We start from the raw sequence: 12,840 nt of genomic DNA, 5'->3' as shown, positions 1-12,840 counted from the left end.
AAATCTAGACTAATAATAATGGTAAAAACTAGAAAAAATAATCCCAAACCATATTATAACAGCTGACCCCATAATGCAAATTCTCTTCAATTATCATTGGCAACATCCCCTTAAAGTTCATCTCAACTCTCAGGTTTCTGTCAGCTGAGTTTACTGGACCAGATGTCAGGAACCCATTTTCAGTACATGTATGTGTGCATGCCCTGCCCACCTTCCCCCCCTTTTTCTCCATTGCTTCTCTAATACCTCAGAGTCTCCTATAAGTGCTATCATGACAGAGAGTTTGCGCTTCATTCCTGTACTCAGTGACTTGGAAATTGTATCACGCTTTTCTAGCAAGTTAAAAGTAGACAGCATATGGTCAGCCTCCATAGGGTACATCTTTTGACATTTTCTTTTTAACTAGAAAGAGAAGCCAGAATTTACATGATGCATCCCAACTTTATCCTCAGAAGGTTCTTAGATCATAACATATCTACAAGGGTTAGCAAAAATAAGTTTACAGTTGTGAGTATGTGAAACACACAGTTATTCTAGTACTATTATTTGTTAACTAGTAGCCCATCACGCACTATCACGTGCAGCAGGCTGCCCGCCGCTTGTGCTGGAGCCAGCGGGAACGCAGTGTGCCACCAGGGTCTGCGCTGCTTCCCAGGAGCCAGCACGTGGCTTCCGCGAGCGCCCGGAGGGACCGCGCTGATCCCGCGGGAGGCAGGAGGGACTGCGCTGATTCTGTGGGAGGCGGGCCGCCGTCTCCGGCCTGCGCTGGCCACAGGTGCTGCGGGCCGGCCCCCTGTCCCTAGAGGCCCTCTGCGGCCGGGGCAGGACGCTTGCCTCGTCACCGCAGCGATGAAGCAAGCATTCCGCCAGGCCACTCATGCTGCCAGCTCTCAGTGGCCGCCCCCGCAGGACTGGGGGACTCTGGCGGGACTGAGGGGACTGGGCACTGCCATCTTGTGGCTATGGGCACCATCATCTTTCTGATGGAGTGATGGTTAATTTGCATGTTACCTTTTTATTAGATAGGATTATTGTATTTTATTTGTATTACAACTGTAAGCCTACTCTATCCTCTGTATATAAATGAAGATTTTTTTGAAAGTACATCCTTAAAATATTTCACACCAGCTCTAATCTTACATCAGCTACGTAGTGTCTTTTTCCCATTGCCTCCTTTTTTTTTTTTCTAAAGGAACGCTCCTAACCAAGTGAATATTCAGATTTTATAGACACCTAAAACTTATGAACAAAGGGATAAAATATCTCTAGCTTTCACATACCCCTTTCTCTTTCACTGAACTCAATTATTAAACCTGATAACTATAAAAAGTAAACATTAGCAATTGGATCTGGAAGAATACTAGAACCAGAACTTGAAATACAACTGAACTGGTGTTGAGTTTACCATTTTCCCCTTGTGTATTCGCTAGCCTGAACTCAAAGCAATTCAAAGCCTGAAAATGCAGTCAAGTGTAAATAGAATGAGATTAAGAAGAAACCTGCTAGTTCTGGCTTAAGGAGTGGAAAAGGGAAAACCCCTAAAGTTCTGAGAGAGTGTAAAAGGCCCAGTCCCATTTCCCCTTTGCTCTTTTGTGGCCCAGACCATGGGAAGTCTTGTGGGTGGGATGGTGGCAAGAGTAGAACATAATGGGAACCCTCCATGAGCTCAAGTGGTGAGGGAGGTGAACCTTCTCAGTTTAGTCAAGCCCTGGATCCAAGAGGACAGGGCCAAATCTACCCGCTTTTTAGCACTCTCCCTGTCTTCCTGCCACTTGGATGTGGCATGATCATGAAAGGCAGTGATTTCTGGCTGGGGGACTGAAAAAGAAATTTTTGGGAACTGGAACATTCTGGGGAAGTAAAAGGAGAGAGGAGTAGGAAAGCAACGTGTAAAGTTGTTTGTGAGCTCATGTGTTTACCCTGTCATTTGCACATAAGGACTAATCCTAATTAGAATACCAAATTTTAAAAATTATGCTAATGAGTAAATCTCTACTGAGATGTGTAGTGACCAATGGGTAACACAGGCTGAGACTAAAATAGCACTATTAAGACTTTGAACTAATATGGGAACCACAGCCCACAGATATAAAAAAGATGTAGAGTGTCACAAGATATTATTGAAAACATTCAGTCCTAGCATATCATCCAATACATAGCAACAAACACAAAGAGGCAGCAAAAATAGGAAACAAAGAAAAATATCTCAAATAAAATAATAGGACAAATGGCCAGAAAAATAGCTAAATGAAATGAAGGCAAGCAATTTATCAGGTATAGAGTTCAAACTAATAGTTATAAGAATACTCAACAGCATGAAAACAAACACACACACACACACACACACACACACACACACACACCACATAGAACCATAAAAGCAGTCAGAAACAAAGAATACAATATCTGAAATGAAGAATACACTGAAAGAAATAAACAGTACATTGGATGAAGCACAGGATCACATCAGCAATCTGGAAGGCAAGGTGTAACAAACATCCAATCAAGGGACCTTTGGAACAACATGGAGAGAAACAAAATCCACATCATAGGGGTACCAGAAGGAGAAGAGAGAGAGGAAGGAATTGAGAAACTATTTGAACAAATAATGACTAACCTGGTGAATGAAAAAGACATACTAGTTAAGGAATTCCACAGAGCCCAAAACAAGATAAATCCAAAAAGGTCCACACGAAGACACATCATAATAAAAATGTCAACAGTTATGTAGAAAAAGAGAATCTTAAAAGCCACAAAAGAAAGATAGTCAGCTACTTAAAAGGGCCTCCATAAGACAGTCAACTGATTTATCAAAGAAACACTTCAAGTAATGAAAAGCAAGGGTTTAAAAACCAAGACAACTACCCTAACCAGTTTGGTTCAGTGGATAGAGCGTCAGCCTGTGGATTGAAGGGTCCCAGGTTTGATTCTGGTCAAGGGCATGTACCTTGGTTGTGGGCACATCCCCAATGGGAAGTGTGCAGGAGGCAGCTGATCGATGTCTCTCTCTCATAGATGTTTCTAACTCTCGATCCCTCTCCCTTCCTCTCTGTAAAAATTTAATAAAATATATTTAAAAAACAACAACAAACCAAGACTACTCACTAGAAAAGATATCATTCAAAACTAAATGTAAAATAAAAATCTCCCTGGACAAGAAGAGGCTAAATGAAATTACCAAACCAGCATTCCAAGAAATTAATATAAGAAGAAAAAAATATATAGAGAGGAACATAGGCATAAAGAGAAAAATGGCAGAAGAGTAAGTGGCCACTCACAGACATGCTCCCAGGACCAAACTGGAATTACAACTAAAGTAAAAAAGCAAAAACAAAACCCCCACCCTGAATAATCAACAGAAGACTTGCTGGAGAGAACCCTGATAACCAAAGATGGAAAGTGGAGACAACATAGAAACTGGTAGGAAGGGTGGAGGTGCGAAAGGGCTAGATGGGCTCCCACAGAGAGCAGCTGAAATTCCAGAAGGATATCTCAGCTGTGAGGGCTTTTCCACTGAGAACTCTGGGATCTAATCCCCAAGTTGGGCCCCCTGGCAGAGAGCACCAGAACAGAGAAAGGTGCCCCCATAACGTTTGGCTGTGAAAAGCAGAGGGTTGCTGTTTGTCAGGCAGAGACAGCTGGGAATGAAGCACCCTCCTAAAGGACCAACACACAATAATATCCATATGATAGGAGTGCCAGCAGGAGAGGAGCTGAGCAAGGAGTAGAAAAGCTATTTGAAGAAATATTGACAGGAAACATCCCTGACTTGGGGAAGAAAAAAGTCACACAAGTCCATGAAGCACATGGAGTGCCTGTCAAGATGAATCCAAAAAGACCTATAACAAGACACATCAAAATTAAATTGGCAAACATAAAACACAAAGGAAGAACATTGAAGTCTGCAAAACAGAGACAGAAAGTCCAAGGGACATGCCATCCTCTCTAATAAAATGGTAATATGCAAATTAACAATCACTCCGCGACATAAGCCATGCCCACCAGCCAAGCCACACCTACCAGCCAATCAGGGCGAGTATGCAAATTAACCCCAATCCAAGATGGCTACAGCCACAGAGAGCAAGGTTTCCTAGGTAACAGAGGAAGCCAAGCTTTCCATAGCCGTTGCAGGCCTAAGCCTCCACTCAAGCTACAAAGTTTCAATTATAGAAGGTAAACAAATTCAAACAAATGGCCGCAGAATGGAGCTTGAGAGAGCAGGCCAGGGTTGCCGGCGGCAACAGGGGAAGCAAAGCTTTCCGCACACCCTGGCCGGGCTCACCCGCTTAAGGCTACAAAGTTTCAATTGTAGAAGGTGAATTAACTGCCACAGAAATGGCTGCTGCCCCAGAAATGGCTGCTGCCCCAGGCTACAAAGTTTCAATTGTAGAAGGAAAATAAATTCCAGATACCAGGGCCTCCCCTTAGGATGCCAGGAGGCGTGGCCAGCCTGCAAACCACCACAGGCCCCTCGCTCAGGCCGCCCCACACCCCAAGGGAACCCCCACCCTTATCTGTGACACCCTTCAGGGCAAACCAGCTGGCCCCCACCCGTGCACCAGGCCTCTATCCTATCTAATAAAAGAGTAATATACAGATTGATCATCACTGCAACACACAATATAGCTGCCCCCATGTGGTCAAAGATCCTGCTCCCATGTGGATACAAGATGGCCACTACAAGATGGCCAGCAGGGGAGGGCAGTTGGGAGGCACCCGGCCTGCAAGGGAGGGCAGTTGTGAGGGACCAGGCCTGCAAGGGAGGGCAGTTGGAGGTGATCAACCCTGCAGGAGAGGGCAGTTAGGGGTGACCAGGCTGGCAGAGGAGGGAAGTTGGGGGCAAACAGGCTGGCAGGGGAGCAGTTAAGCATCAACCAGGCTGGCAGCGGAGTGGTTAGGGGGTGATCAGGCTGGCAGGCAGAAGCGGTTAGGGGCAATCAGGAAGGCAGGCAGGCAAGCAGTTGGGAGCCAGCAGTCCTGGATTGTGAGAGGGATGTCCGACTGCCCGTTTAGGCCCGATCCCACCAGGATCGGGCCTAAATGGGCAGTCGGACATCCCTCCAGGAGTCCCAGATTGGAGAGGGTACAGGCTGGGCTGAGGGACAACCCCCCGCTGTGCACGAATTTCGTGCACCGGGCTTCTAGTTAGACTATAAACTGATTTCTCAACAGAAACACATCAGGCCAGAAGGGAATGGCATGAAATATACAAAGTGAGAAAAATCAAGGGACTGAATCCAAGAACACTCTATCCAGCAAGGCTATCATTAAAAATTGAAAGTGAAATCAGGAGCTTCGCAGACAAAAAAAAAAAAAAAAAAAAAAAAAAAAGGTAAGGGAGTTTGTTATCACCAAGCCAGCAATGCAAGAAATGCTAAAGGGACTGGTGTAAAAAAGAAGAAATAGAAAGGGAGGTAGGAATATAAGCATAAAGAATAAAATGACAGTGCTGAGGTGACCAAGGATATGGTCTGGGGCAGCGGAATAGAAAGATGGGTCCCAAGCCTTGTCCTGGAGCAGAAAGAAAGAACAGCTGAGGGTTGCAAGGGGAGTATTTGTTGGCGAGTTAAGGGACAGCTATACTCCAGGAGAAGGGGAGGGGGACTGCTGGACAGGGTTCCCCTGACCAGGCAGCCCCAACTGCTGCTGGGTCCCCTCCCAGAACTATGAACTCAAATGCGGAGACCATGCCATCTTGAAGGGGAAAGTGGATGTTATAGGAAGCCTCAAAATCTATAACTGCCACAACCACCTAACAGCTGCGAGCCCCAGAACACCGGTCCCCAATTGGTGCAAATATGCGGATTCAGAGGAGCTCTACACTCCACCACAGAAAGGTCAGATTTCACCTGAGATAAGGAGAGAGGACTACATAACCAGATCCGGAGAAGAGAGACCATGGGGAGACAAAGAAACAGCTTGCATATGAAAGAAAAGCAGGCATCACCAGAAAAGGAAGTAAATGAAATAGAGGCAATAAAACTGTCAGAGAAAGAATTCAGAGAAATGGTCATAAGGTGGCTGAAAAGAATGGAAGAAAATTTGATAATATGAGTAAGAACCAAGAGGAAATAAAGAATGAAGAAGAAATGAAAAATGACATCACTGCTGTAAAGAACTCAATAGAAAGAATCAAGAGTAGACTAGAAGATGCACAGGACCACATCAGTTAGCTAGAAGACAAGGTGGGGAAAAATATCCACGTAGAGCAGCTACTAGAAAAAAAATTTAAAAAGCAGGAGGAGAGCCTAAGGGAACTTTGGGACAACACAAAACAAAACTACATCCATATAATAGGGGTTCCAGAGGGAGAGGGAACAGAGCAAGGAATAGAAAACCTGTTTGAAGAAATAATGACAGAAAACTTTCCTGATATAGGGAAGAAAAACCCCACACAAATCCAAGAAGCCCACAGAGTTCCAAGCAAATTGAACCCCAAAAGACAGACGCCAAGGCACATTATAATTAAATTGGCAAACACCAACAACAAATAAGAATCTTAAAAGCGACCAGAGAGAGACAGAAAGTTACATACAAAGGAACACCCATCAGACTAACAACTGATTTCTCAACAGAAACTCAGCAGGCCAGAAGGGAATGGAATGAAATATACAAAGTCATGCAAAGGAAGGGTCTCAATCCAAGAATACTGTACCCAGCAAGGCTATCAATCAAAATTGAAGGTGAAATCAGGAGCTTCACAGATAAAATAGGATTAAGGAAATTTATTACCACCAAACCAACAATGCAAGAAATGCTAAAGGGTCTGTTGTAAATAGAAGAAATAGGAAGGGAAGAAGGAACACAGGGGTAAAGAATAAAAATGGCGACAAACAAGTACCTATCAATAATAACTTTAAATGTAAATGGATTAAATGGCCCAATCAAAAGACATAGGGTAACAGATTGGATAAGAAAACAAGGCCCATATATCTGCTCTCCACAAGAAATCCACCTCAGAAAAAAACTCACACAGACTGAAAGTGAAGGGATGGAAAAAGATTTTCAGGTGAATGGAAATGAAACAAAGCTGGGGTAGCAATACTTATATCTGACAAATTAGATCTCAAAGTGAAGGACATAATAAGAGATAAGGAAGGTCACTTCATAATACTAAAGGGAGCAATCTAACAAGAAGAAATAACTCTGGTAAACATATACGCACCAAATATAGGAGCACCCAAATACATAAAAAACTCCTGGTGGATATCAAGGGAGAGCTCGACAGCAATACAATCATTGTAGGAGACTTTAATACCCCACTACCACAATTAGACAAATAGTCTAAACAAAATCTGTCCCACAGATTTTGGATTGTTGTGTTTTCATTGTCATTTGTTGCCATGATGTTTTTTTATTTCTTCCTTGATTTCTCTGGTAACCCAGTCATTATTTAATAGCATGCTGTTTAGTCTCCATGTGTTTGATTTTTTTGGATTGTTTTTATTGTAGTTGATGTCCAGTTTTATGTCACTGTGATCTGAGAAGATGCTTGATATGATTTGTATATTCTTGAATTTGAAGAGACTTTGCCTATGTCCCAACATATGGTCTATCTTTGAAAATGACCCATGTGCACTTGAGAAGAATGTATATTCTGTGGCTTTGGGGTGAAATGTTCTGAACATGTCAATTAATTCCATCTGGTCTATTGAGTCATTTCGGAATGATGTTCCTTTGCTGATTTTTTGTTTTGACAATTTGTCCAATGGTGATAGTGGGGTATTAAAGTCTCCTATGATGATTGTATTGCTGTCAGTCTCTCCCTTGATATCCTCCAGGAGTTTTTTTTTATGTATTTGGGTGCTCCTGTATTGGGTGTGTATATGTTTACCAGAGTTATTTCTTCTTGTTGGATTGCTCCCTTTATATTATGAAGTGGCCTTATCTCTTGTTATGTCCTTCACTTTGAGATCTAATTTGTCAGATATAAGTATTGCTACCCCAGCTTTTTTTTCATTTTCATTCTCCTGAACAACCTTTTTCCATCCCTTCACCCTCAGTCTGTGTGCATCTTTTTTTCTGAGGTGGGTTTCTTGTAGACAGCAGATATATGGGTCTTGTTTTCTTATCCAATCCATTACCCTATGTCTTTTGATTGTGGCATTTAATCCATTTACATTTAAAGTTATTATTGATAGGTACTTATTTTTCTTCATTTTTATTCTTTACCCCTGTATTCCTTCTTTGCTTCCTTTTTTTTTTTTTTTTTTTCAGCAGACCCTTTAGCATTTCTTGCATTGCTGGTTTGGTGGTAATAAATTCCCTTAGTCCTATTTTGTCTGTGAAGCTCCTGATTTCACCTTCAATTTTGATTGATAGCCTTGCTGGTACAGTATTCTTGGATTCAGACCCTTCCTTTGCATGACTTTGTATATTTCATTCCATTTCTTCTGGCCTGCTGAGTTTCTGTTGAGAAATCAGTTGCTAGTCTGATGGGTGTTCCTTTGTATGTAAGTTTATGTCTCTCTCTGGCCACTCTTAAGATTCTTACTTTGTCCTTGGTGTTTTCCAATTTAATTATAATGTGCCTTTGGCATTGGCCATTTTCCTTGGGACTTTGTGGGCTTTTTGGATTTGTGTGGGTTTTTTCTTCCCTATACCAGGGAAGTTTTCTGTCATTATATCTTCCAACAGGTTTTCCACTCCTTGCTCAGTTTCCTTTCCTTCTTGCACTCCTATTATGCAGATGTCGTTTTGTTTCGTGTTGTCCCAAAGTTCCCTTAGGCTCTCCCCCTGCTTTTTAATTTTCTTTTTCTAGTGGCTGCTCTAATTGGGTATTTTTCCCATCTTGTCTTCTAGCTCACTGATGCCGTCCTCTGCTTCTTCTAGTCTACTCTTGATGCTTTCTATTGAGTTCTTTACAGCAGCAATGTCATTTTTCATTTCTTCTTGGTTCTTCTTCATTTCCTCTTGGTTCTTACTCATATTGTCGAATTTGTCTTCCATTCTTTTCATCCACCTTATGACCATTTCTCTGAATTCTTTCTCTGACAGGTTGTTTGCCTCTATTTCGTTTACTTCCTTTTCTGGTGATGCCTGCTTTTCTTTCATATGCGGGCTGTTTCTTTCTCTCCCCATGGTCTCTCTTCTCTGGATGTCTCATTATGCAGCTCTCTCTCTCCTTTCCATGGTGGAGTGTAAACCTCCTCTGAATCCATGTGTTTGCGCCAATTGGGGACCGGTGTTCTGGGGCTCTGATAATTACAATCATTCTTGAAGAACTTGCCACTCACACTGAAAATAACTCTGCAATTGAAATATACATTTATTCTATTTTATGGGGGATCAACCCCTGACATTATGCTTAACTTTAAGTCAAAATGAAATAAAGATTTTGTAATAGAGAACTGTCTTGATGTAGATACATGGCACACTGATCCAATGGGAGGACTAAACTCCCACAGACAGTGATGAGAGCTGTGCTGAAGAGTGAGTTGTCTATAGTACACTAGTTGGTACAAGGAGATCTGAGGCATAGTCTTGCTCTCTAGTCTAAAAAGACCCTAAAACAAGTTATAGTGAGACTGTGCATGAGGGGACAGGTATATGATGCAGATGATGTTTTTATTTTTGACAGTATCACAGATGTCCTCCATATCCACCCCTTTCCTCACCTACACCCAGCCACCACCTCGACCCCAACCTACATTATTGTCTTTATCCATGGGCTATGCATATTTGCATATAAGTTTGTTGGTTAACATCTTCCCATCTCCCCATGCCCCCTCCACTTTGAGATCTGTGTCTGTTCCATGCATCCATGCCTCCGAACCTATTTTGTTTTGTTAGTTTATTTTGTTCATTAGGTTGCATATACAAGTGAGATCATGTGATATTTGCTTCTCTGACTGGTTTATTTGGATTAGCATAATAATAACCAGGTCCCTCCTTGCTGTCTCAAAGGGTAAGAGAGCCTTTTTTTTTTTACAGCCCATAATATTCCACTGTGTAAATGTATCAACAGAATGTACTACTGATGTATTCCATTTTTTAATCCACTCATCTGCTGATGGGCACTTGGGCTGTTTGCAAATCTTAGCTATTGTAAATAACACTACTATGAACACAGTTGTGCATATATTCTTTCTGATTGGTGTTTTGGGTCTCTTAGGATATATTCCCAGAAGTAGATTGCTAGGTCAAAAGGCACATCCATTTTTAATTTTTTTTAGGAAACTCCATACTGTTTTCCATAGTGATTACACCAGTCTGCATTCTCAACATTACACTAGGGTTCCCTTTTCTCCACATCCTGGACAGTACTTGTTTGTTGATTTATTGATAGTAACCATTCTGACAGGTGTGAGGTGACACCTCATTATAGTCTTAATTTGAATCTCTCTGATGATTAGTGACTTTGAGTAATATTTTCATGTGTCTTATTGGCCAACTGTATGTCTTTTTGGAGAAGTGTCTATTCAGGTCCTTTGCTCATTGTAAAAATTAGATTGCTTTCCTGGTGTTAAGTTGTTTAAGTTATTTATGTATCCCTTATCAGATGTGTCAGGGACAAATATGGGCTACCTTTTCATTTTGTTTATGGTAAGTTTTGCTAAGCAGCATATTTTCAGTTTTATGTATTTCATTTGTTTATTATTTTATTTGTCTCTCTAGCTGTAGCAGATTAATGGGCAAAAATATTGCTATGTGAAATGTCACAGATCTTACTACATATGCTTTCTTCTAGGTCAGTGGTCAGCAAACTGTGGCTCGCGAGCCACATGCGGCTCTTTGGCCCCTTGAGTTTTTAGCAAAGGCCAGCTTAGGAGTACCCTAATTAAGTTAATAACAATGTACCTACCTATATAGTTTAAGTTTAAAAAATGTGGCTCTCAAAAGAAATTTCAATCCTTGTACTGTTGATATTTGGCTCTGTTGACTAATGAGTTTGCTGACCACTGTTATAGGTTTTTTTGGTTTCATGACTTAAATTTTTTGCTTTTGTGACTTGAAATTTATCCATTTTGAGTTTATTCTTGTGTATGGTGTAAGTTGGTGGTCTAATTTCATTTTCTTTGTGCCTGTCCAATTTTCCCAACACCATTTGCTAAAGAAATGGTTGTTACCCCATTATGTGCTTTTGCCTTTTTTTTTTTGTTAATTATTAAGTGACCGTGATCACATGGGTTGATTTCTGGGGTCTTAGTTCTTTTCCATTGGTCAATATGCCTATTCTTGTGCCAGTTCCTGACTGTTTTAATTACAGCAGCTTTGTAGTATAGTTTGATATCTGGTACTGTGAACCTCCAACTTTGTTCTTCTTTCTCAAGATAGCTGAGGCTATGTGGGGCCTTTCTTACTTCAATATAAATTTTTGGAATATTTCTTCTAGATATGTGAAATATGCCACTGATATTTAAATAGGGATTGCATTGAATCTGTAGATTGCTTTGGGTAGTATGGACATTTTAGGAGGCCAGTGCCTTAGCCATTAGGCCACTGGGGCTATTATGGACATTTTAATGATGTTAATCCTTCCAATACATGAACACGGTATTATTATGAACATGCTTTTCATTACTTTCAATTGTTAGTATCTTCTTCTATGTCTTTTTTAAATGTCCTATATTTTTCTGAGTATAGGAATTTTACCTCCTTGGTTAAGATTATTCCTAGGAAACTTGTTTTTTGTTGTTGCAATAGTAAATAGGATTAAAAAAATATTTTTTCTTTCTGAAATTTCATTACTGGTCTCTTTCCACTTTGCTGAGAGTTTTTATAAGTGGGTGCTTTATTTTGTTGAATGCTTTTTCAGTATCTACTGATCATTTGATTTTTATCCTTCATTTTATTCATGTGATTAAATCAGTGATGTCATTGGGGTGTTAAAGTCCCCTACTATGACTATATTGCTGTTGATCTTTTTCTGAAAGCCCCCTACACATTTAAAAAATATATTTAGGAGCTTTTATATTGGGCACATGTGTGTTTACCAGGGTTATATCCTTTAGTTGAATTGACCATTTTAGTATTTGCTGTGACCTTCTTTTTCTCTTGTTCCGACCTTTGTTTTAAAGTCTATTTTGTCAGATAAAAGTATTGCCACTCCATCTTTTTTTGTTTCCCTTTGTATGGAATATTTTCTGTTATCCCTTCATTTTTAGCTGGTGTAAGTCTTTTTTCTGAGGTGAGTCTCTTGTAGGCATGTTTTCTTATCCATTCAGCTACCCTATGTCTTTTGATTAGAGTATTTAATCCATTTACAATTAAGGTTATTATTAATAGATATTTATTTATTGCCACTTTTATTCTTATGCCTATGCTCCTTTCTATTTCTTCTTCTTGCAGTTAGTCCCTTTAGCATTTCTTGCAGTTCTGGTTTGGTGGTAATAAATTCTTTTAGTATTTTTTTTCTTTTCTGTGAAACTCTTTATTTCACTTTTAATTTTAAATGACAGTATTGCTGGATACAGTAGTCTAGGATTCAGACCTGTGCTTTTCATTACTTTCAATACTTCATGCTACTCCCTTCTGGCCTGAAGAGTTTCTTATTGAGAAGTCAGTTGACACTCTAATGGGAACTCCATTTTAGGTCATTTTCTGCCTCTCTCTTTCTGCTCTTAAGATTCTTTGTATTTAACGTTTGCTATTTTAATAATGATGTATCTTTTTGTGGTTATATTTGGGCTTATCTTGATGGGGACTCTCTTTGCTTTCTGAATTTGTGTGGACTTCTTCTTCACCAGAATAGAGAAGTTTTCTGTTCTTATTTCTTCAAATAGGTTCTCTATCCCTTGCTCATTTTCTTCTCTCTCTGGTATCCCTAAGATATGGATATTGTTACCTTTCATGTTTTTCCAAAGTTTCCTTAAACTATTCTCATGCTTTTAAATTATA

General features: G+C 40.4%; 1 protein-coding gene across 1 annotated transcript in view; it reads right to left on the bottom strand.

The window, feature by feature from the left end:
- Window positions 1-12,840, bottom strand: part of LOC307110044 (phospholipid-transporting ATPase ABCA3-like) — a gene marked incomplete at both ends in the record, with an annotated part of 343,983 nt that overhangs the window by 204,239 nt on the left and 126,904 nt on the right. The window contains one exon of the mRNA XM_079789089.1: window positions 247-402. Coding sequence (XP_079645215.1) covers window positions 247-402 — 156 coding nt within the window. The remainder of the gene's footprint in view (window positions 1-246; window positions 403-12,840) is intronic.

The sequence above is a fragment of the Cnephaeus nilssonii genome (genome assembly GCF_951640355.1).
Source record: "Cnephaeus nilssonii genome assembly, chromosome: 2".
NCBI lineage: Eukaryota > Metazoa > Chordata > Mammalia > Chiroptera > Vespertilionidae > Cnephaeus > Cnephaeus nilssonii.
The sequence above is the reverse complement of the archived record's forward strand: the minus strand, read 5'-3'. Positions and strand labels throughout refer to the sequence as shown.